The 27,194-nt window shown below is 33.8% G+C and overlaps 1 protein-coding gene and 1 pseudogene across 1 annotated transcript; both read right to left on the minus strand.

Moving 5' to 3' along the window:
• Positions 1-10,692: 10,692 nt before the first annotated feature.
• LOC120122170 lies at positions 10,693-11,529 on the minus strand (annotated as a pseudogene).
• A 1,432-nt stretch (positions 11,530-12,961) lies between these two features.
• LOC120122171 (calmodulin-binding transcription activator 4-like) lies at positions 12,962-17,574 on the minus strand. The gene is made up of 10 exons (XM_039141389.1): positions 17,387-17,574; positions 17,254-17,299; positions 16,693-17,056; positions 15,944-16,062; positions 15,324-15,414; positions 15,010-15,230; positions 14,221-14,900; positions 13,573-14,149; positions 13,149-13,442; positions 12,962-13,051 (listed from the first exon to the last, which is right to left on the minus strand). The coding sequence occupies exons 1-10, from the start codon at positions 17,485-17,487 to the stop codon at positions 12,962-12,964; spliced, it is 2,583 nt and encodes an 860-aa protein (XP_038997320.1). The 5' UTR covers positions 17,488-17,574.
• Between the last annotated feature and the right edge of the window lie 9,620 nt (positions 17,575-27,194).

Here is a 27,194-nt window from a genome sequence, read left to right on the forward strand (position 1 = left end):
AGCAAGGGGACCAGATTTTTAGCTAATAAAAAAAGCTGATAAGATAGAAAATTATATTTTATATTCTATCATTGAAGAATAAAATAATATCTATTATTTCGATATTTGAACTACCTGTAATTGAATACTCTGTTATTCTAATTTAACATGAATAAAATTATGATTACTATTGTCCTGAATATAGAAATTATGAGTTTCTCTTAATATTATTAAAATATATGAATTATTATAGTTAAGCATTTAATCTAATTAGTACGGAATTTTTTATTTTAATTAAGAAACGCAATAAAATTCAAATATTTAAGAAATTTTTTTTTTATGATTTTATTCAACTTGAAGGGAAAAAAGTTAAAAAAAAAAGTAAAAAAGAAGAAGAAGGTTATATTAGAGGAGCTCCTAGGGGTAGTGGTAATAATATTTTGAAAATCGGATTAGATTGGTCGGTTTAATCGGAAATTACTGTTTGATCCGGTTCATTTTACATCAGTTAAATCGTTACTAGTGAATCAGAAGAAATCGTTGAACCGGCTGTGAACCGTTGAATCGGACCGGACCGTGAACCGGTTGAAAATCGGTTTTGTTTTTTTTAAAAAAAAATAAATCAAACGACGTTGTTTGTTAAACGAGCCGGGTCGAACTTGAAAACTTTAAAAGTAAGCTCAACTCAACTCAAAAACTCACGAGCTAAAAATTATCAAGTTCAACTCGAACTTGAAATATAATATTGAAACTTGAACTCAAAAAGACTCGAACTCAAAAAAAATTTAGAAGCTCGATTGAAGCATGAAATTCGAACTCGATTGAAGCGAAAGAATAGTTCGCTATGTGTTCACCAAAAGGCTCCATGATTTTGAATGTTAAATTACCTCTATTATTTATAGAAGTCAGTTAGGATACTCTTCTATGTTTCTTAGCCATGTAGAATTATTTTGTTTTCAGATTTTTACTCTTTAGAATATTGTGATACTCTTCTATATTTCTTAGCAATGTGGGATTTTTTTTAAATTAAACCAAACAACATCGTTTGTTATGATTTTTTAGCCCCAAATTTATTTTTTAATTATATTTATATAATTATATTTATTGTTTAATATGTTTTACCTTAAATATTTTGTTGTAGTTAATTTGAATCATTTTGTTTCACTTGATTTTATGATTTTTAACTTATATATGTTATAACTTGCTTTGAAAATGACTTGTAATATAAAAAATTATTTTTTATTAAATATTTTTTATATTTTTATTTAATTTTTTTAAAATAATTAATTAATTATGATGTTGTTAACACTGTCTCATAGAACATCTGTCCGCGATATTATGTTTTGAATTTGAAGTCTTATCTTGTCTAGCAACGTAGCATTTGGTGATTGGTGAATCTAGTAATGTGGGCTCCACACTTTGTTTGCTTCTTTTAATTTAGTTTAATTTAATTTATAACATTCCACCAAACGTATCTAAATAAATGAATTAATTATAAAGTAAGTAAACTCAATTTATCATTAATTAATTAGTAGATGTTGTTTAATGTTTAATTTTGTTCTTGTTTTACTGTAGGTAGTTATACTATACTACAATTTTAATATACATCTAAAAAAATGTCCTACAAAAAATGTTAATATTTTTTTAATATTTTCGGTGAAACGCTATGTAAAACATTATTTTTTTACCGGAAGTGTTAATTTTGTTACCTAATTTTAGGTAGAACTCAATATTAACATTTCTGATAAAAAATAATATTTTAAGTAGTGTTTTATCGAAAATATTAAACATTTTAGGTAGCGTCCAATATTAATATTTTAGTAAAAAATAATATTTTAGGTAGCATTTTACCATAAATGTTAAAAAAACATTAATATTTCTAGTAACTTTTTTCTTTAACTATATATTAACACTGTTGCACTTGAGACATCCTCTTTGCTCCTAGTCCCTTCCTTACCTATGTTGGTTAGTGGACATGCTTCATGGATATCCCCTCCCCTCCCCTAAGGATGTAAAATAGGGTAATCGTTCAGGTTTCAGTTGGATCCTATTAGGTCGGGTAAAATTGGATACATGTCAAGTCAAGTAAATTTGATGTTTCAACTCGGATCAGGTCAGGTCTAGGTCGGGTCATTTTCATGTTGATTTGACATCAGGTGCAGTTCGGGTTCAGGTCGAGTTACTTTCAGATCGGATCGATGTCAGTTCAGGTTCGGAACAGTTAAAGACCAAGTTAATTCAGGCTCGGATGGACTTCAAGCGGATCTCGTTCATATCGGGTCACATTATTGGCAGATAAAATTCAAGTCGGATCTCTATTATAAACGGATTAAGTTCAAATCGGGTTAATTTTTATTTTTGGATTAATTATTTTCGTCTTTCGCGAATGTTGAATTGCAATTTGTAACTGTATATGATTTAGAGTAAATTACTAAGAATATAAATAATCATGGATTCATTTTATGAAAAATAAAAATTTAAGAACTAAATTGAACAAATATGAAATTAAAAATAAAAATTTAAATAAATTAAACAACATGCATTGAATAGGGATCAAATCGAAATACTTTTAAAATATGAGGTTGAAATTAATACAAAAAATTACTAAATTATACCCATTTAAAAAGTTATGTGTCAGTTTAAAAAATATAAATAAGTAATAAGTATGAGCCAATTTCAAATGCAAATATAATTTTAAGGACTAAATTGAATAAATATGAAATTATAAATAAAAATTTAAATAAATTAAACAACACAAAGGGATCAAATCGAAATGATTGTAAAATGTGAAGAAAAATTTATAAAATGGACTAAATTACATTCATTTCAAAAGCTGAGAAAAAATTGAAACAACTAGAATATATATATATATATATATATATATATATATATATATATATATAAACTATATATATTATATAGTTTACATATGAACTATATGTATAAACTATATATAACTATATATATAAACTATATAATATATATAGTTTAATAGTTTACATATGAACTATATATATAAACTATATAGTTTACGTATAAACTATATATATAGTTTATTAATGAACTATATAAACTATTTATATAGTATATACTATGTATATAAACTATTGTTTATATTTATATACTACATACTATAGTTGATATTTATATATTATATATTATATATATAAACTATATATACTATATAGTATAGTTTACATATGAACTATACATAAAAACTATATACTATAGTTGATATTTATATACTATATAATATAATTTATACTATATAAATTCAAAGTATATATTATATGTATGAAAACTATATAGTTGAATACATTAATTAATAAACTATTTATATAGTATATACTACATATATAGTTTATATATACTATATACTTTTGCATATGAACTATATATAAAAACTATATATATAAAGTATATGGTATATATAAACTATATAGTATATATAAACTATACATTATATAGTTCATTAATATATATAAACTATATAATATATATATAACATATATATTAATTTTAATATAAACATATATATTAATTAAAAGAATTGGAAAAATATAAGGATCAAATTGATTTTTTTAAAATATGATGCTTAAATTAATAAATTGTAACATTAAATTTGAACTAAATTGAAAAAAAAATTAAATATGAAGCTTAAATTAATATGTTGCATCTTTAAATTAGGACTAAATTGAATAAATTTAAAACTAGGAGACAACGCTACAATGCAAAATGAAGTTAAAAAACACGCAGGTCAAAACCCAAACGAACCCGTATTAAAGGCAAAATTTTTCATTTTTCAGTCATTTTCCTTTCTTTTTCTCATTTTGTTATTTTGCTCTCTCTCTCTCTCTCTGACTCTCCAATTCTCTCAAAATTCTCTAATTTCTCTTTAGAAATTCATATGTGTTCATATTTTTTCATATGTGTTCATCCCAAAAACCCCCATTTGATCTTCACAAACACCAAAACCAAATCATTTTGTGTTTTTTTTCCGATCAAACACCCAAAATTTCAACCCTTGTTCATCATTGTTCTTCCCAAAAACCCTTCTTTGATCTTCACAAACACCAAAATCCAAACCATTTTGTGTTTTTTATCAAACACCAAAAAAATCAACCCTTGTTCATCCATGTTCATCCTAGTTCTTCCTCAAACCATTATTTGATCTTCACAAACACCAAAACCTAAACCCATTCATGTTTTTTCGATCAAGCACCCAAAAATTAAACCCTTATTCATTCGTGTTCATCCATTTTCTTCCTGAAACCCTTACAAACACCCAAAACTTAAAACTAACTTGTTTTTATTTATCAAACACCAAACTCAAATATCAGTTCATCATTGTTCATCCCAAACCCCTTATTTGATTATTACAAACACCTAAAACCAAAACAAAAATTATTTATTTAGATAAAACCCTAACCCTAACCCTAACCCTAACCTTAACCCAAACCCAAAACCAAACCTAAAACCAAACCCAAACCCGATCCAGATCCCAAACCCGAACCCGAACCCGAACCCGAACCCGAACCCAACTCAAACCCGAATCCGAATCCGAACCCAAATCCAAGCTCGAATCCAAACTATTCGAAACCTTTATTTTTTTACTATTTCATGGATAGTTTATCTTATGAGTTGAGTTATCCAGGTATTTTCATTCCTTTTTTTCATTTTTTTTATTTTTATTTTAATATTCGAATTTATATATTCTTTATTTGTTTTGTAAGAGAAAACCCAATAGATCAGAATGAAGAACATTCTAAAAGAGGTAAAATACTTATTCCTTTTTTTGTAAATGCTTTATATATATATATACATATTTTAAATTTTGTATACTAACCCTATTTTTTTTTTGCAAGGTGATGTAAATGATCTACTCTGAGAAGCACTTGATATCAATAAATCATCTAAGAAGAAGACTAAATGTTCAGCCGAGTTCGAGAGAAAAACTTTTCCTGTTTGGGAGCATTACACCTTCATCAAACCTGTCGATGGTTCTGTTTATGCCCGAGTGTAAGTATTGAAAAAATAAAAGGTATAAAGCCGATTCTTATATTGGTACATCTAACCCTAGAAGGCATACTAAGAAATGTCAATCTTATAAGGAATATCTTGCTGAAAATCCTTCTTTGGTAAGTTCTTTTGATCAAAACAAATACTGTGAATTGTTTGTTGAGGCAATTATGTGTCATGGTTATGCATATAGTATTGTTGAGCATGAAAAACTTAGGGATTTGAATCGTTATCTTAATTATTTTGTCAAGGATATATCCAGGTATATTGTTACTAAGTATTGCATGTTGGAGCATGAAAAACATAAAAAATTGTTACTTGATTCAATGCATACTGTTTCAAGTCATGTTTGTTTTACATGTGATGGTTGGTTTGCCTGCACTTCATGTTCTTATTTTTCTCTTACTACTCATTATGTTGATAATAACTGGAAACTTTATTCTAAAATAATTAATTTTCGTTGTTTTCCTCCTCCTCATGATGGTGAGTCAATTTTTAAGTTTGTTAAAAGATGATATGTGAGTGGGGTCTTAAAAAAGCATTTACCATTACACTTGATAATGCTTCTGCAAATGATAAAATGGTTAGAAGACTGAAAGATGATTTAAATGTCATTTCTCCTCTTCCCTACAATGGTAAGTACTTCCATATAAGATGTGTTGCCCATATTTTGAACTTGATAGTTCAAAAAGGTTTGAATGTAATTGATTCTTCTGTTATTAAACTGCGTGAGATTGTTAAGTTTATTGATTATTCTGATTCTTGACTTTGTGCATTTGAATTAACTGTTAAAGACCGTGATTCTTCTTTCTCTGGTAAGTTAGTATTGGATGTTCCTACTCGATGGAATTCTACTTACTTGATGATTCATAGGGCACTTGAGGCTTGATTAGCAATTAACTTGTTTGTTAATAGGGAAAATGAGTTGGATTTCATTACTGATCATGAGTGGGAAATTGTTCAAACAATCCGTGATTTTCTTGAGATTTTTTATGATTTACTACTTTGTTCTCTGGTTCTAACTATCCCACTTTTAACTTGTATTTGGATAACATTGTTGCAATTGAAAAATTATTATGTGATCCTCATAATGATCCTTGTGAAGGTATTTCTACAATGGTAGGACCCATGCTTGAACTATATGAGAAATATTGGTCTGATCACTCAATGATTCTACCTTTTGCCATTTTACTTGATCCTCGATATAAATTACAACTTCTGAAAGAGTTGTACAATGTTCTTTATGTTGAGGATGAGCTTTAACATAGGGTAAGTCTCATTTATAATGAGTTTCTCGAGTTATATGTATTTTATTCAAAAAGTGCATCTTGTGGTTCTTCCTCTTCTTCTTCTGTCCAAAGTAACACATCCTTAGACAGAATTGACTCAAGTTCCAATCGACCTTGAACATTTAGAAAATCATATTTATTTCAGGTTAGTTATTACAATTCTGAGTTGAATTTTATCTTATTTATTTCCTGTTTTCATTTACTAATTTTTGTCTTTTATTTTTCATAATTTTGATGTCAATTTAGTTGTTTCAAGGAGTGGACGATCTGATGTTGATTCTTACATCAGTTTGCCTCTTGTCCCTCATACTGGAGAAGCTGACTTTGATATTTTGGAGTATTGAAAAAAATCAAAGTATTTCATATCTAGTACTTTCTCGTATGGTGAGAGATATATTGGCTATTCCAATTACTTCAGTTGCATCTAAATCGTCATTCAGTATGGGGGGGGTCGAATTTTGAACAAATTAAGAGCTAAACTCTTACCTAAAAATGTTGAGATTTTTGTAACAACCGTAATTGGTTGTATGGTTTTGAGTCGGAGAACAAGGATGAAGAATACCTTATTGTGGTTAATGAGTCTTTTATGTAAAGGTATGTCAAATTATTTTTTTATGTTAATGTCATTAATATTTCAAATTGTTTATTAATTATTTTAATTTTCCTTTTAAATTTTTAGGGTGTCTAACGGTCACTGAAGCCATTAGAATTGGAGATCCTGTCTTGCTTCTTCCCTTCAAAGGTAAATTAATATTTTATATTTATTATGTTTATTTAATAAAAGTTTCAAATAGTTCATTAATAATTCTATTTTTTTGTAGGATGCCTTACAAGAAGCAATAGTTGGTGCTTGATTCTGCTTGATATTGCTTGATTATGTTTTATATTGTTTGCTTCTATTTGATATTGCTTGATTCTACTTGATATTTGTAAGAGTTTGGTAAAGTCGGAAATGTTTGGCACTGTTGGTCATCGAATTCCCTTTGGCTTTACCATTGATTTATGCTTTCCGAATGCAGGATGCTTGCTGAATTGATGCAATGATGCTTGCTGAATTGAAGCAATAATGCTTGCTGAATTGATACAGTGATGCTTGCCGGTTGCTGTTGTCTATTACTCACCGATGCATTGTAAATTATTATTGTTGGTCTGAAAAATCAATTTTTGTACCTTGTAAATTCTTATCTAAATAGTTACTCATGTTAAATAATGTTGGTGGCATTTTGGCTTTTAAAGTTAGAAAGTTGCCTATAATTAAACATGTTGGCAGCATTTAGGTATAAATAATTGATGATAAAATTTTTGGTAGTAAAGTTAGGCTTTTAGCCTTGTAAAACCTTAGCTATAAAATCTGAGAGAAATTATTTTAACATAAATTTATTTTGTTTAGTTAATTTTATTGTAATTTTAGTGTATTAAAGTGATAAAATTAACATATTCATTTATAAATTTTTTGTTTTAGTATTTGTTATATTATTCAAGTTTCAAATCTTTAATAAGTTCATCATTTTATCTTATAGATATTTATTTTAAAATTTTAAGTCAATTTATACTTAAATTATTAATCAATTTTCACATTAAAAGTAAATTAGATTTATGAATATTTTAACTCAATTTATATAATCTAATAATATCATGTTCAATATGACAATAACTAAATTTAATTTAATGATTATAAATAAAATTTATAACATAAGAATTATAAATAATATAAAGAATTGAAATTAATATAAAAACTAAATTTCAAAAAGTAATCATATTAATTTAATTATCATAAGTTTATTATAAATTTAAAATAACATAATTATATTAATTGTAATTTATTACTTATAAGTCACGTAAATATCAGATCAATTCAACAACATGTCGGATCATTTACAGGTTGAGTAAATTACAGGTCAGGTTCATAACAGGTCAGGTTGAAAACAGGTCGGGTAATACCAGTTATTTACCAGGTCAATCTCGGGTTTAGGTTCATATCAGTCAGATATAGTTCGGGTATCATATTTTCGGTTTGATTCAGGTTCAGGTTGTTCTCAGGTCAGGTTCAGATCCACAATTTTCAGGTCCAACTCAGGTTCAGGTCAACACCAGTTTCAACTCGAGTCAGTTTCGAATCGCCACAACGTATGTCAAAAATAATTTTAATTCAAATCGATTTTAATTAATTTTATAAGTCGAGTCTAACATTTTACACCCCTACCCTCATATCCCCATCAATTAGGTGGAGACGAGTATAAATTTCATTGATGGGACGGAGATAAAATTTAGATTTTTTGTGCATACCGATTATAATTCTATATTTGTTTTAATTTCATCTGTCTCGTCTCATTTTTATTTGTTCTATATTATTTGTATTTGTATATATGTAAAAAAATATTTTTTAAAAACTTAAATTTATGTTGGGATTATATTTTAATTTATTAATTAAAAGATCGTGGTGCTTTTTCTAAATGGTGGCAGTTTAAATAATGTCACGTATGATGGGGTAAAAATGGGCATTTCACCTGGACATAACAGGTTTCAACCCGACCCGACTCGATCAAGTTAGGTTTTATTTTGAGATTTTGGGTTTGGGTTGGATTTAATCTAAAATTTTGGTCGGATATCGAGTCAGATCATATGTGAGTGGAGGGATTTCATTTTCGGATATAGTTTAGATAAATCGAAAATTTGACCTGACTCATGATCATCCCTATATGAGAGTCCAAAGGTCATATATATATTTTTTAATAAAAAAATGATTTATATTTACTTAACTATTACTTAAAAATATTTATATAAAATGGATAGTGAGACGAGTAGAACAAAGATTAGGTAAGTCTAAGGACACAAGTGAATAGTGGAGCGAAGATAATTTTAATCTTGTAGGTCACGAGATGGTGAAGTCTGGTTTATATATACTAAAATTGTATTATTCATATTTCTTTTAGCCTGGAACCTCCGGGATGCCGCTCCTCATCATTCCCGACTGGAATGCTTTAGGTGGACTCCTCTGTAAGACGGGATTTGTTTGAATACCGATGCCTCGATGTTATTTATTACTGGTTTTAGCTTTTATCAGAGGTGCGTACCGCTCTAACGATAATGGTTGGATCGTTGGATTTTGAAAAACTCTCGGCATCGTCACGCCTCTTCGAGCCGAGCTGTGGAGTCTTTACATTGGTCTTCAAATGGCATGGACCCATAGTTTTTAGTTTTGAATGCCTCCATATGCAATTAGACTATGCAAAAGCCTCCCGAAAGCAGACTTCGATCCTCTCTCACCGGTAAAAATTATCTATGCTATTTGAAATCAAGCATGGTTTATGGAGTTTCTTTAGATCACATGAGAATGCAACATGATGGCTAGCTACGGGTGAAGATACCCATTCTTAATCACTATTGAGTTTCATTGCTTGATTATGTGCCGTCCGATATTCAATTGCTTATTTTAGGGTATTTATCAAGATTTTTGTATTATAAAGGTTTTCGTTCTTAAATCATTGGAGCCACATTCACTACAACAAAACAGGTATATAGCGACGTTTTCTTTGAAAACACCACTAAATTTATACATATCGCGTCGTTTATATCCAAAATGCCACAAAATAATAACATTAACGGCGTTTTTCCATAAACACGACTAAAACTCAAACTTTAGTAGCGTTTATTTCACAAACGCCGCTACATATAAGTACTTTAGTGGCATTTTTAAATAAACGCTGCCATATAATCCTAATTTAGCGGCTTTTCTAAACAAGCGCCGCAAAAGAATTGTTCTTTAGTGGCATTTTTGGACAAACGCTGCAATATGGTACATATATTGTGGCGTTTTTAGACAAACGCAGCTACATCCTAGTACTATAGTGGAATTTAAAATAAACGCCGCCAAAGAATCGTTCTTTAGTGGCATTTTTGAAACAAACGCCGCAATACGTTGAACCTTTATTGGCGTTTTGTTTGAAAATGTCGCAATAGTTTGTTCTATAGTGACGTTTGGTTTAAAAGACATCGTAATTTTTTTCAATAGTGACGTTTTTTCAACAAATGCCGCTGCAGAGTAGTCTTTAGCGGTGTTTTTATACAAACGTCGAAATAGGATTCATTCATAGTGCCACAATTTTTAAATTCTGAAATTTAAAATGCCACAATCCACTATACAATCGTGTACTTTAGTGGCGTTTTTGTAAAAAAAAATGCCGCCATTCACCATACATTTGCGGCGTTTGTTTAATAAACGTCGTGGTTTCACCGTACTTTAGTGGCGTTTGTTTAGGAAACGCAACAATTAGAATATTCTAATTCAGAATATTTTTTTAGCCATTACTCATTTACAAATGAAACATTAAAAATAAAAAATAGCATATAAAATATAACAACAATTGAGACAAGAAAGTGAGATCTTATTGAAATTCTGAATACTTCATGAGTTATCACATGTAGTAAATGTTTCATCAGTTTCCTACAAAACTAATTTAAAAAGAAAAAAAAAGAAACATGGAAAGACAAATATCCTCTGCAATTTCTTAAAATGGATTACACAAGCTAATGCAAAGCCTCCGCTGGTCGCTGTCCTGATAATCTGGAAGAGAGCTGTTATAAAGAATGAGTAAAAAAATCACTATTATTTCGACGTTTCATTTTTCTTGAAGTATATGTATTGTAGACCCGTATCTAACACAAATAAAGATATGAACTTCAAGAGTCCGTGCTATCCACTCGTTACCAAACAAATATACCTCTAAATTGTAGCTATAGGAGTTTTGAGCAATTCCCTTTGAAGATTGCAACCCGAGAACTTAACTTTAAAAAAAGAAAAAGTAAAGGTTCTATTGTCTCCATACTTTTCTTTCCCTTTTCTTACTTCTTACCCGACCCTAAACATTGCATAAACATATTACACCATTTACTAAAGAAGCAGGCATAAGCACAGACATAATAGTACACCATGTACTTCTATCTGTATTATCAAGGGCATGTCGACCATATTAAGGCAAAACTCATGTATTGCCTTTGCCATTTCAAAAAGTCACTCTGGGTTATCTAAGGGAAATATGATCGTGAAAGGATTAGCTGCTGATTAACTTACATGATCCAATGACAACGAACACGAAGAACCCAAGCAGTATAGGACCTACAGGATAATCATTCCCTTTCTTTGTGGACGTTTCAGGCACAGCTCCTCTCCTCTCTTTGTTATGTTCTTCTGGAATTTCTCCACCTTCCTCTCTGCAAGGCGCCTTGATGTTGTCTGCACGCATAAGAAAAAAGCACATCATGTAAATGGGTTATCTTTTTTCCCTATAAAATTTAAAGCAGCTTTTTACTATCATAGAAAGGAGAAGTGCTTTTAGGTGATAATTCAATGTGTAATTTTACATGAAATTTTGATACTTTGATTTTGATTCTGTTTGACATTCCACCGATACCATTACTTTTTATTTTTTATTTTTTTTATTATTCAAAAGAGTAAACTATTAAATATTTGACAATTAAAACTCAAACACGTGACGATATGCTCGAACCCAAAGTGATAACAAATAAATCTATTTAAAGTGACTTGTTTGATAGGTGTAATTAAAACAAAATCCGAATTTCATATGTACAAGTAAACCAAATAAAAGTTTATCACAATTCACATTGGATAAAAAGAATCAGACCTCATCCAGAGAGTTACATTTTCTTTTTCTTTTTTTTTTCAACTCTGAAAAGGAGGAGAAATATGAACCGAAGTAAAAAAAAAAAAAGATACTACTACTTAAAGAACTGATGCGATTAAATTTTGCATAAAAAACACAGCTAAATTAAGGTTCGTCGAGCTAAATTATTCGCATATTTTGAAGTTTAAGAGCATACACGATCAAACATTAGTAATATAAATCAGCAAAATTGAGATCTACAATAGAAACACCCGCGCTACACACATAGATAGATAGAGCGGACATTAATAGCGCATTGAAACGTCTTTTAATTGAATTCATCTGTTTTATCCATTCCGGTGGAAAAAAATGATATATTAACTTTTTATTAAGAAGAGATATATTATAATTTTATTATTTTAAGATAAATATTCCTTCCATCCTATTAAATATATCCAAGTTAAAAAATTTAAACTTTGACTATAATTATTTTAAATATTTTAAATAATTAAATTTTATAAAAAAATATATTTAAAAACACTAGATTTAAGGTTTTAAAAATATATTTCTCATATTTTTATGAATAATAAATTTTAAATAATAATGAGTCAAAGGTAAATTTGACTAAAATATCAACTATGAACAGATTTAATGGGACAAAAACAGTATTAAAATTTAAATATACATAAAATAAGATAATATGAATATTTCTCTAGTAACACGTACGATTATTAAAATTATATTAATTTTAATAAAATTATTAGTTGGCGATGCGATTAACTACGTTGAGGACAGATTGTTTTTCTTTTGTTGATGCTGGGTTTGGTAACTGCATACATATGGGAAAATAAGAGGAAGGCATGGAAATTTATTGGTCATAATACCAGCTGACTCAACCCTATCTTGTATCGATATAAGTATAGTGTTTACTGGTTACAAGAAGCATATACAGCACCATTACTAAGGTGAAATGCAGACTATAAAACAATTCTAGACAACTATGAAATTAGGTTTAGGAGGAAGGCTAGTTAAGGTGGTCACAAAGTGCTCCTACTAGAACTGGAAGAAATCATCACTTTCCATATCATAAATATCACCTGTAGGAGTTGATTCCACTTGTTCACTTGTGTTGGACAGTTTAGCCTGCAAAGAACAGTAGAAGAGATTCAGAATTATAATCCGACTGCAAAAGAAGTTCGAAAACAAGTAACGGATCTTTCAAAGCAGTCAGTCTACTTACCTTAGCTTCACTATATCTTTCAAGCATCCGGCGATATTGTTGACGTGCATCCGGAGAATCAACCATGGACAGCACACGTGAAACGGCCTCGTCAACAGCTCCATCCACTTTCTGCTTGCGGAACACTTTGAGGATGTCCTCATCTTCACTTTCACCAATGGGATCTGGTTCACTGTGGAAACCTCGCAAGCCAACACCTTTACGCCGCCAACGCAGTACTACCTTATCTAGAACACCAACAGCCCAACAGATTACCCCGTAATTCTTCCTGACTTGATAACCTCTCACATGAGCCTGATACAAAAGGCAAAGTCAAGGATTTTGAAACATTCCATCTTATACACCAACCTGATACCTAGGATTTGACAGGGGGAGAGAAGAATATTTGTACAACTCTCGAGCGAAACACTGGGGAAGTTAATACCTGTATTTTTACAACTTTCCGGCGAAGCGCTAGAAAATCTTTGCGACCTTTCCAGCCTCGAAATTTCTTCTGAATAGATAAAGCCGCTGAATTGTAATCACGGGAATTTCGAAAAACTAGCTTTGACATAATTGGAAGACCTTCAATTTCATCTGAACATATACCGTAGTCATCTACACTAGCAGCAGCAACTTCTTTCTCTTGTCGTTTCCTGAAAGAATGTGCTCGGAAAGCATTTTGTATACGTGCAGCGGCCTGAGCTGCATTTCGGACAGCAGCCAAGGTATCTTTAAGTGAAAGCTGATCCTCACTGTTGGCAAAGCTCCCCTTTGAGATGCTATTCACAGCCATTTCAGCCTGAAGTGTAGCTGTTCCTTTGGAAAGCTCACTTTCTTCAAGTGTAAGGGATGAAAGATGACTAGTCAGAGCTACCTCTGAAAGATAACCTGCAAGTCCTTTATGTCCCCTGGAGGCAGCAATTGATGCCGCGGTTTGGCCAGTCAGGTCTTGTGAGGTTGGATCTGTCACAGCCCCAGACGAAGCACCGGAGGCTATAAGAGCAGTAACCATTTTTTCTCTGTTAAACACAATTAATCAGTTTGATTCATCAATGCAATTTTTGTCTTTAAAAGTTATAATCTTGATTACCTTCCAAATCGAGCAGCCCAATGGAGCGCAGTCCACCCATTGATGTCTCGGAAATTTATACTGATTCCACTGTTTAAAATTGGATTTAAGGCCCACTCAAAGCCCAATCCAGCAACCATGTGTATTATTCCTTGCTCCTGCTTTGACATGGTGCAGCCTGACTGATCAAGTGTTTCATTGGATCTAGAGCCTAACCATTGCTGCAACTTGTCCTTTAAAAGCTCTTGCAGAAGCCAATCAACGGTACCAGAGGAAGTCCCACTCCCAATTAGAAGAGCCTCTATGGCATTATTCCATGAATCATCATCAGCTTTCAACTTTCTTGGAAGATGTATTCCTGACTCGATGCTGTCTTTCTGCAAAGAGGAATCCGATAGAAGCACCTGTATGAATCTGACCAGTAACAATAGCTCTTCTGGACTTCTAGAAGCTTCTGTGTTTGGTAAATTACACCGAGAGCATCTACTAGTATTGACTCTATACTCGAACTCTCTGATTTCACTGCAGGATTCTCTGTTGCCGCTAGTGATGCAGAGTGAGACCTTTCCGGGAAGGTGCGGAGGAGCTTTCCAACAGATAACACCGTCCTGAATGATCTCAAGAGGAACTTCAGTCTCACCAAACATACATGCCCAGGTGGATTCAGATGGATCACAGAGAAAAGATCCAACAATGATAACCTACGCGTGCAAATTATACTTTAAATTTGTTTACGCTTTAACAGAAGCAGTAAAGTCAAAGGACCTCATGAAAAAATAGAGTTCCAGTGATAAACAATCCTTGGCTCACCTTCGTAACCTCACTGGTATAACCCCACTCCGGAGAAATTTCTTGAATTGTGAACTTCTGCTTCTGTGGAACAGTCGAGCTCGGACTTGTTACAAGAGGAATTCCAATTTTGTCTTGGTTGAATATCTTATCAAAATCGGAAACGGTTCCAAGATCTTGTATTGCAGCAGGACCCGAAGGGATTTCAACATTTTTAACTTCTTTATGTTGAAATACAGAAGCTGGGAGAGAAAGAAATGGTCAGACCTTGACAAAATAAACTAAAAACTTGAATTTCTAGTGTCAAAATTACTGTCAAGAGCAGGAGATCATACAGTCGTTGAAGTTAGATGCATTGAAATTCAGCCAACCAGACTGTTCCAGATGCTCGGCTTGTTCTTTCCTTGAAGAAGATAAAAGCTTTCCCTGTTTTAGGACAAACAAATTCTCCTTATAGCAGGGGAAAAAATTATTGGTCTCATACTGGTCAGGTACCCGCGTTTCAGAAGGGGAGTTGCAGTAGGTCTGGGAACCCCAGATATTGCAATATAACCTTGGCTAAAATGTAACTGAGAATTGAATAGCTAGAAAATGACATATAACAGCTTATTATACAGGTATTGTTGCTTTACGCTCGTAGAGCAATGAAATATGTGGTTGGGAACAAATCCGCAAGAGCAGACGTGAATCTTTACGCTGTGGCAAGTAATATACTATACAGGACAATTAACGTGCAAATGGTAAAACACTTGCCATTCTTTGATATTTATGAGAAAAACTGTCACTCATGCAGGGGTGTGTCAAATATGGATGTGTCGAACATAGGCATGTTTAATTTTTCTCAAGTATTTCCATGTAGTTGGACGACCATATTTCCAAACTCGTGTAGAAAAATAGTGTCAAATATAAGTAATTATAGAAAAATGAAGTTGGAGCCACATAGAGAAGCATTTACCTGGGAGTAAACACCTGATTGATTCGTGTATGAGTCTAATACACAGTTCCAATATAGAGATTCCTGACTTCCATCTGAATTGTCTTTGCCATATGCTTGACAATGTTCACCAATGTTACCTACAGAGAAATAGTAGCAACTCTCATCAGCTTCCTCCTTGCATACATCATATTTAAGAATCAATCAAGAAAAACAGAAACAGAGGTTAGCCATTAAACTCGATAACCGTATGTCCTTATGATGTTCAAACAAACAACAGCATACTGCACTTATAAATGCAGTTGACCAACAAAAATCAAGAGAGTAAAAATCGGTTGTAGCCTGTTTGGTTACAATGTTGTTATTTGCCTCAAAGGACAAGGGTTTGAGTCTCTGCAAGAGCAAAAAGGGTTACACGAATGATAGTGCCGTTGGTTGCTGGGCAGCCCTTCCATACAAGTGACCGGGTTCAAGGGTATGTGAGTTCAAACTATAAAAAAACATCAAGAGAAAAAAGTTCGCCTTTCACCTCAACAAATTGATTTTCTCTGGATAGTTAATCAAATATTTAAGAACCTACTTCTAAGTCCACCAAAACAAAAGCATCTTCATGCGACTGCTAAAGATAAAAAAATTGAGAACATCAACAAGCTGATTTTGACATTTTTGATGACCAAAGAAATAACAAATGTACAGACCTCCATCGGAAAGCAGCGAGAAACTATTTGAATAATTTTTTTCAACCCTAGCAGGTTGAGAATAAAGGCAACCTCGAGCAACAACACCAGGCTCATACAATAGATCTGCTTGTCGGTCCGGCTTGGCAATCTCCCTTCCATATTCCAGAAATTTTGACTCATCTCTATTCCCACCAAGGCTGCAGAAAGGACTAACCTCTTCGAAGCTGTCCTCAGTCAAACTTAACTGCTCCTCAAGTCTCTTTAAAGCTTCTCTAGTAACTATATCAGAGCTAACTTCAACAGAACCTGGACTAGACAAGTTCTGATATGTTTTGTCTAGATCATGGGCTAGAGTGTTGGATCCAGGATTTTGAGAAGTATAAGAGTTCGGACTTGTACTTAAGAGTGAGGAGGATACTGGTGACTGCACGATGGATGCCGGAGTGGATTTCGCCTGTATACAATCATGAAGAATGACACTAGTTTTGAAGTTAAAAGTATGTTAAACTCTCATGCTGAACGGCATGAATTTATATCAGACACTATCAGCCACAGAGTAAGTACATTAAACCAAAACTGCTCAGAAACCTAGCTTCGAGAGAGCACATGGGGCTCAAAAGGATGAATTCATAAAGGGGTGATGTGAAATACCTCATTTGTCTCTCTATAATGAACAAGAACAATATGCTCATATGCTCTGCCAAAGTACTAAACTATTAGCAAATATTTCATATATGTACAGCGACAAAGTTCGATAAATAAATAGCCTACGGAGCAAACTTACGGGTCCAGCATCCAATAGCTACGTCTCTGAAAAGTCGGGTTCTGCTCGCCATGAGCATAGTAACAATTCAGAGTTTCGGCATTACCAACCTGATCATGCATATAATATATAGCAATTCTCAGAGCTCTATCGATATTAGAACAATCAAAATGGATTCGACATTTAACAAAACATAGTCCATTTTAAACGAACCAATTAGCTAATATTTCAACAATACGATAAGTTCCCAGAATTTCCAGGGGGACTCCTTCGTTTTCTAAATAACCAAAAAGCACACAATTTTTTTCACAAATTTGAAAGGGAGAATCTGCGAAAACCTTAAGCCTTTCATAGGTGTCGAAACAATTTTTTCTTAAAAAGTGAAAAAAGTGAGATTTTAAAAACCACATTAATTCTTAATTATCTCTTTTTAATTTAAAAACAAATGCGATTTAAAAGACCTCTCGTTTCGAAAATTTTTGGATTTCCTTTACGATCGAAAAATACGGTTCAAAGAGTCGCCACCAATCTTTGATTAGGGTGTGATTGGGCACCCAAAAATGCTTTGTCATTTTAAATAAAAATTAATTTTAATTAAAACAAAAAATTGAGGTATGCGTTACCAAAATTTGAGTTCAGGAGTCGGTTACGTGTGGGGAAGGATTAGCACCCCCACAACGTCCTAAATCGGTACCTAGTCGATTAATTAACGTTTTTGCAATGAACTTTACAAATTCGAACTTAATTTGATTTTTGATCCCATAAAACAAAAATGTAAATTTAAAACATTCAAGAACACTCAAACGAATTAAATTAAAATTGCCAAGTCATTTTAGAAAGATAAAGAATGTTCGATTATTTACAACTATCGAGACTAGATCTTAAAAGATATAACAACCTTTTCTCGATAAATTTAAATAATCGAACATTTCTTTTTCTTCCATTCCCAAATTTTAGGTGACAAATCATTTTTTTTGGTTTCACTTCCGGGATACGCTTTTAATTTAAAATAGTCAAAACGACTCTAATCAGTTAAGACAAGCCGCTCAAGACAATTTTAAATTAAAAGGGTATTACCCTTAGTCCGATTATGTATTTATAAATCGAGTTATGCACATGAGGATATCATACAAATTATGCAAAAAGTATGTCACATGCCAAAAATTAATTAAACAAATATTATAATTAAAAATATCATACAACATTCAATCAAGATAAAATGACTAGTCCTACATGTACGCAAATGAATAAAATGGAACTTAAATTAAGCATTATACTATCTTACCTAAATTAAATATATGAAGTCTAAGCATACAAAACCATAGCATCTAAATATAGCATATAATAAACATCCCCAATGCAAATTCACGTAATTATTAAAAAGAAATATTCAACATGTTACAATTGATATTTACTCAAGTATATTAATTCAAACTTAAACCTAATTATTGAATATATATATATGTTTATTTACACGCATTTGTATCTTAAACATGCATCAATGAATTTACGTACAAAATATTACAAACATCGGGGCCATAAAATAACAATTCGCAAGGGATCAAAGCATAAACTTTCAAAGTAATAGGCCAGAAACACAAATAATGCAAAATTCGATTTAACAAACCAAATGGACTAAAATCCAACATGTAAGAATTTAAAGGTCTAATATCTAAAGAGCAAAAACTAAGTACAATAAACACTTTAGGAAGAGAATTAAATGTGCATAAAGTATACATACCGAAATAAAATAGGTGCAAAACAAGGTTACAAAATCAGAAACGCGAAAGCATGGTTTATGGACCAAAATGCATAACATTGGAATATTGAATGGATCATCCCACAGATAAACCACGCGTAAAATGTATGCCCTATACACTACCGTTTCAATGAATTCATATATACAAAATATAGGGTGAAAACTAAACCCTAAATTAATTGCTTTCATTCCCAGTCGTAATACCCTCTCATCTTCTCCACTCTCCCTCTCGCCTCTTCTCTCGACCCTCTGTGATAACCCTAAAGCCCTATATAGGCACGATTCACCTTTCCGACCACCACCGTGGTGGTCACCAGCGATGAAGCACCCGAATCGACCTAATGAGCCTAGACGCCTCCTTCCTCTCTAGCCCTCAACCAAAACGAACGACCAACACCACCTATGGACTCCGACGAGGACCAGAACCGGCGAGATAAGCTAAGCTGAACCTTTCTTTTAACTTTTCTTCTGATTTTGCTTCTAGTCTAAACAAGATTTCAAAACGTATGAAACCAACATGACTCGGTGTTGAACCAATCTCAGACTACGAACCCGAGAGCTTCACCCCCTAAACACCAAAGAAAAACGAACCAAACGGGATAGAAACCCAACCTCGATGCAGCAACGACATCGACAATCAATCAAAACAGAACCAGAGGTAAATCTAACTGTATTTCTATCCTTACCTTTATTTTCTTCCTAAATAAATACCACATATACGAATAGTTAGTAAAAATAAACAAAATAAGATGAAATACCTCCTTATTAATGCTTGATGTTTTTTTTGTTGTTTTTGCTTGAAAGAATGCTACTGCCCTTTTGTGAATGATTGATATCCTTGCGATTGTGAGAGTGAAAATCAGGAGAGAAAAAAAATTGTTTCTTTTTATTGCTTTTCAAATGTTGAACCAGAAACTTTTACAAATTCCCCTCTTTCCTTTTCGTTCTCTCTGTAATCTCCTGCTCGTTTTTTTTTGCTGTCTGATTTTTCCTTCTCCCCCCCGTTTCTGGTGGTTAGTTTCCCATTAAAAACTGACCCCCCCTTTAGTTTCCAGTGGTTAATTACAAATTAAAAACCAACTTACAGTTTAGTATCCCACCCACGATCAAACACTACTTCTCTCCTTCCCACTGGATATTCGTTTGTGTTTTTCCAGAACTCACGTGGACTGGATGCTAGTATAACATGTTGTTTGGACTGATTTGGGCTGCTCTGTCGGGTCATTGGTTTGGGCCTCCAACTGCTCTGCTTTGGGTCTGCTCCGACCTAGCCCCGGACAAAACCGAGAATCTACAGCTGCCCCTCTTTGCTCATTGTCGTGCAACGAAAATAGAGCAAAGAAGAATAGATGATCAAGTTTGTCCGACCATTAGAACTTCAAAAGATTAATCCGCTTCTCTGTTACTTCAGGATAAGCGAGACTTGAAAAATCTTCAAATAACGGGTCTGCTCCCTATCCGTTCAGGGAGTATAGAACTCGAACAATCTTCATAAAACGGGTCTGCTCCCTATTCTTTCGGAGAGTATAGAACTCGAACAACCTTCAACAAAATGGGTCCGCTCTCTATTCCTTCAGAGAGTATAGAACTCGAACAATCTTCATAAAACGGGTCCGCTCCCTATCCGTTCAGGGAGTATAGAACTCGAACAATCTTCAACAAAACGGGTCCGCTCTCTATTCCTTCAGAGAGTATAGAACTCGAATAATCTTCATAAAACGGGTCCGCTCTCTATTCCTTCAGAGAGTATAGAACTCGAACAATCTTCATAAACGGGTCCGCTCTCTATTCCTTCAGAGAGTATAGAACTCGAACAATCTTCATAAAACGGGTCCACTCTCTATTCCTACAGAGAGTATAGGACTCGATCTTCAACAAACGTGTCCGCTCCCTATTCCTTCAGAGAGTATAGGGCTCGATCTTTATAAAATAAGTTTGCTTCACTACTCTTCCGTGAAGGCTTAAGATTGACTTGCTTCACTACTCTTCCGTGAAGGCTTAAGATTGACTTGCTTCGAAGGTCAAACCTGAAAATCAAACATTACCAATCATTAATATATGTTTGAAAAATATTATACTCAAAAATTTAGAATTTGAGAAAATTTCTGAAAATCCATCTCCATCGTGAAAACTTGTCTGGAAGCCATTGGATATGCAAATCTACTTTGGCTCAGTTTTCGTATAAACATCATTCTTTTCAAAATCTCAAAACCAGTTATGTTCATCTCGATGCTTCAATATCTTCAATCTTCAACTATCCCTGTGAAACCTATAAATATTTAAGTCATCATGCAATTATGAATTCCATGATCCTATTCATGCCTAAAATGTATGCAATTATGCAATTTAATGCATTTTCTTCTTCGAAGGAACACTATCTCCTTTTGATCTCAATGGAACTCGGCTTCATCTTGGGCACAGAACGTTTGACCAGTTCACCCCAGCTAACAATCTCAATTCCATATTTCTCAGCTTAACAGGGCCTTGACTTCTTTCTTTCCTGAAAACCCACCAGTACCCATAACCAACTTCTTAATTAATGACAATCTCTTTAGGTCTTCTTCTCATGGCTGAGATTTTCTATGAATTTCAAGATTTTATTTTCCCGTAATCACACAAGCTTACATGTTAAAACCATCTTCAGCTTCAGAATACCTACATTTTCCAAAACCTTTTGCACAATAATACAAAATGATCTCATGTACTTCAAGTTAAGCTATATGTTTTAACCTTTCAAAATAAGATGTTTGCAAGAGGGAAATTAACAAGAAAATACATCTCTTTATTTATAAAATGTAGAGAATTTTAAGGTAATTTCATGGAAAACTTTTAACTGGAAAAAGCAAAAGAACAAAAGAGTAGGCGTCTTCAAATATCAATAATGCAAATGCTTTTGAACTGGCACGCCGTTAGAATGTCTCGAGTGTAGCTTCTGTCAAAAAGATCTCCAAAATTGTGATGCTTAAGAGTATGAAGCTGCTTCTAAACTCCCAGATCTCTATCATTGGATGCCCTAAACCAGTATTGAATCTCATGTGCATTCAATTTCTCTTGGTTATTTCAATCGAGACTCATTAATCTTTAGTCTCATCCCTGATCACCAACTGTCATTGTTACTATCCATATCAGGAGCTCTTTTCACTTCCAAAATTGATTTAGAACCTCCACCATGCACGAATTCTGAATTTCAAATTCAACTCAAGTCGCCCTTTGCGGGTTTTCAACTTGAGACCTCCTTTGGTTCCAAGACACCCTTTTCGGGTTTTCATCTTGAACCCTCCTTTAATTTCTCTTTTTTTCATTTTTCTCTTTTTTCATTTTTCATTTTTTCTCCCCTTTTCCATTTTTTCTTCTTTTTTTTTTCTTTTCATTTTTTCCATCATTTTTCTTTTTTCTCATTTTTTCATTTTTTCTCTTTTATTTCTTCTTCAAGCAAAATATCTCTTAACAACGTCGGAATTCACTGGATATGGTAATTCTGATCCGTCCATTTCAGTTAGGACTAGAGCTCCCCCAGAAAAGGCCTTCTTGACAACATAAGGTCCTTCCCAATTGGGTATCCATTTTCCTCTGAAATCCTTCTGAATAGGCAAAATCCTTTTAAGCACCAAATCTCCCTCATGGAATTCTCAAAGGCGAACTTTCTTACCATGTGCCTGTATCATACGTTTTTGGTACATCTGACCATGACAAATAGCTTTCAATCTCTTTTTTTCAATCAAATTCAACTGGTCATACCTAGCTTGGACCCATTCTGCCTCATCAAGCTTTACCTCTGACAAAATCCGAAGTGAGGGAATTTCCACCTCAATAGGTAAAACAGCTTCCATCCCATATACCAGAGAAAATGGAGTTGCCCCAGTTGACGTTCGTACAGAAGTTCGATAGACAAACAGAGCAAATGGCAACTTCTCATACCAATCTTTATAGGTCTCAGTCATCTTCTCTATGAGCCTTTTGATGTTCTTATTAGCCGCCTCTACTGCCCCATTCATCTTTGGGCGATAAGTGGTGGAATTATGATGCTTTATTTTGAACTGTTTACAGACCGAGTCCATCATCTTATTGTTTAAATTCAACGCATTATCGGAGATAATCCTCTCTGGTAAACCATATCTACAAATGATTTTCTTCTTTAAGAATTTGCATATTGTAGACTGGGTAACATTTGCGTAAGAAGCTGCTTCTACCCACTTGGTGAAATAATCTATGGCTACCAGAATGAAGCGATGACCATTTGAAGCTTTGGGCGAAATTTGTCCAATAACATCCATGCCCCACATTGAGAATGGCCACGGCGCTGTCATTACGTGCAACGGATGAGGAGGAGTATGTATCCTATCTCCATAAATCTGACATTTGTGACATTTTCGGGCATAATTGATACAGTCTGTTTCCATAGTTGACCAATAATACCCAAATCTCATAATCTGCCTGGCCATAGCATGCCCATTAGCATGGGTACCACATATTCCCTCATGCACTTCTTTAAGAATCAATTTGGCTTCTTTCGCATCCACACATCTTAACAAGACCTGATCCAGACTTTTCTTGTATAGAGTCTCACCATCAAGCACATACCCTGATGCCATTCTTCTAATGGTTCTCTTATCATTCTCAGTGGCTTGTTCTGGATAACTCTGATACTTTATATATTGCAAGATATCATAATACCAGGGATTTCCATCTTCTTCCTCTTCAATATTAAAACAATGGGCTGGATACTCATAAGCCTTCATTTCAATGGGCATCATATTTGAATGCTCGTTCATCTTAAACGCTGCTGCCAGTGTGGCTAAGGCATCTGCCATTTGATTCTCTTCTCTGGGGAGGTAATTGAAAGTTACTTCTTCAAATTCTTCAATAAGTTCCATAACCAACTTACGGTATTCTACAAGCTTAGGATCTTTTGTCTCCCATTCTCCTCTAAGTTGGTAAATTACCAAAGCTGAATCCCCATACACTTTGAGCATTTTTATTTTGCGATCAACAGCAGCTCTAAGACCCAAAACACAAGCTTCATACTCGGCCATATTGTTTGTACAATCAAAATTAAGCCGACTGGTGAAAGGATAATGCTCTCCCTCTGGTGATACCAAAATCGCCCCGATTCCATGTCCCAAGGCATTTGAAGCACCATCGAAGTTCAACTTCCAATATTTGCTAGTTGATGCAACTGCTTCTTCTACCGAAATAGCCATTAAATCTTCATCTGGGAAATCAAAGCTCAATGACTCATATTCTTCCGAAGCCCTGCTTGCAATGAATTCCGCTATAGCACTTCCTTTAATTGCCGTCTGGTTTATATACTGGATGTCAAATTCGGACAATAAGATCTGCCAACGAGCTAATCTTTCAGATAATGCAGGCACACCCATTAGATATTTCAAGGGATCAAGCTTGGATATAAGCCAAGTAGTATGATACAACATATATTGCCTAAGCCTTCGGGTAGCCCATACTAAAGCGCAACACAACTTTTCAATGGGTGAGTATCTTGTCTCACATTCAGTGAACTTCTTACTGAGATAATAGATAGCCCTTTCTTTCTTCTCAGTTTGGTCACGTTGCCCCAGCACACACCCCATTGAATTTTCATAAACTGACAAATAAAGAATCAAGGGTTTGCCTGAGATGGGTGGCGCTAAGATTGGAGTGCTCGACAAATAACTTTTCACTGCTTCAAAAGCTCTTTGACAATCCTCACTCCATTCCCCTGAGTTATTCTTGTGAAGAAGACGGAATATGGGATCACACTTTTCCGTCAGTTGTGAAATAAATCGAGCTATATAATTCAATCTCCCCAAAAATCCTCTGACTTCTTTTTGTGTTCATGGGGCTGGCAAGTCTTGAATAACCTTTACTTTATCTGGGTCTATTTCAATTCCTTTTTGGCTTACTACGAATCCCAATAACTTCCCAGATGTCACCCCAAAAGTACATTTTATTTGGGTTGAGTTTTAACTGGCATCTCCTTAGTCTTTTAAAAAGCTTTCTCAAATTCCTAATATGTTGTTCCTCTGTCTTGGCTTTGACAATCATATCATCGACATAAACTTCTATCTCTTTATGCATCATGTCGTAAAATAACGTCACCATGGCCCTTTGATATGTTGCCCCGGCGTTCTTCAATCCAAACAGCATTACTTTATAACAAAACGTTCCCCACATGGTAACGAACATCATTTTTTCCATATATTTAGGATTCATCTTAATTTGATTGTAGCCAGAGAAACCATCCATAAAAGAGAACAAAGAATTTCCAGCAGTATTATCCACTAGCGTGTCTATATGTGGCAAAGGAAAATTATCTTTTGGACTAGCTCGGTTGAGATCCCTGTAGTCGACACACATTCGAACTTTCCCATCCTTCTTCGGTACTGGGACAATATTTGCCACCCATTCAGGATATTTGACCACTTTAAGAAACCTGGCATCAAATTGTTTCTTCACTTCCTCTTTAATCTTGAGTAGCATCTCAGGTCTCATTCTTCTCAGTTTTTGTTGTACCGGCTTATATTCAGGCTTTATTGGCAGTTTGTGAACAACCAACTCTGTATCTAAACCCGACATATCTTCGTATGACCAAGCAAACACATCCTTGTATTCTTGAAGTAATTTTATCAAATCATGTCGACCTCCAACTGACAGAGTGCTACCAATCTTTACTTCTCTCTTATCCTCATCCGTCCCCAAATTTAAAATCTCAGTAGGTTCTTTATGAGGCAGAATCTGTTTATCTTCATTCTCCACCATTTTCAGTAATTCAGAAGGTAGTTCATATCCCTCATCATCATCACAATCCTCGATTTCTCCTTGACATATAGGCTTCTCGAAATCAATCTCCGGGTCAGAGTCATTGGCATTCATATTATTGATATCTGAGCTCCTGAAAAAATAATGAAAGAGAAGATATATATACATATATACATATGGGAGGATCTTTTCCCATATAAATAAATAGAAAGAAATAAATACATACATATATACAACAAAGAATGAATGAATGAAATGCATGGGAGAATGTTTTCCATTTGGAGCTAACAGAATGCATCTTTTATTGAAAGCAAGAAAAAACAAACAGCTTAACCCTTTACATAAAATCACCTATTTCCCCAGGGTATGAACAACAGGGAGAAAGTTCCAGTGTATTACTCTGTAAAAAATTTGTAAACTACAGGCAGTTTTTCTGCGGTCCAATTGTTCAACACGAAGCCCGGCGGTGCAGGATAAATGCCCATAACTCTTATTTCCTCAAATTCATCATCAGTTATAACGTTAATGCCTAAATCTCCCAAAGCATCCTCAACCATCACCTCGGTGTTCCTTGAATCCCCTTGAAACATATGTCCCCCAGACATGAAAATGCTACTCAACGGCGGGAAGGTCATGGGTTCCCAGCTAAGGTCTTCACCAGCCAATCTGGCCTTTCTAATTTCTTGGCCCTTCTTAATTCCCCTCATCTTATCCCTCGAAGTTGGCTGATACCCCAAACCAAATCGATCTTTTTTAGTAATAGGGCATATGGGATTCACCGGTCCTTGCAACTGTCAACCTAAACCCTTTCCAACTTTCGCTCCTCTTCCAAGAGTCAATTTAAGCCCCATCTTGGTACAGTTTGACAATCGAGGCTTTGGTATCTTCCTGCCCTCGGCCACGAATGTAGCATTGACAAACTCCAACGATCTGAAAGAACACTCGATGGCTTGCTCATCAACTTCAATATACGGAGCAGTAGTAGAAACAGAAGCAATAATGTCCTCTTCAGCGTGAATACATACCAACCTTCCGTCAATTACAAATTTCAGTCTCTAGTGCAATGTGGACGGAACTGCACCAGCCTGATGAATCCAAGGCCTTCCCAACAAACAATTGTACGTAGGCATAATGTCCATTACGAGAAATTCCACTTCATAAGTTGCTGGACCAATATTCAGAGGAACATCAATCTTGCCCAACACTTCTCTTTTAGTCCCATCAAAAGCTCGAACCACACTTTGACAGGTTCTCATAAGTGTACTATCTAATGGAAGCTTCTTTAGAGTCACTAAGGGCATCACATTCAAAGCT

This window comes from Hibiscus syriacus, unplaced genomic scaffold (genome assembly GCF_006381635.1).
Source record: "Hibiscus syriacus cultivar Baekdansim isolate YM2019G1 unplaced genomic scaffold, ASM638163v2 tig00110384_pilon, whole genome shotgun sequence".
Taxonomy (NCBI): Eukaryota; Viridiplantae; Streptophyta; class Magnoliopsida; order Malvales; family Malvaceae; genus Hibiscus; species Hibiscus syriacus.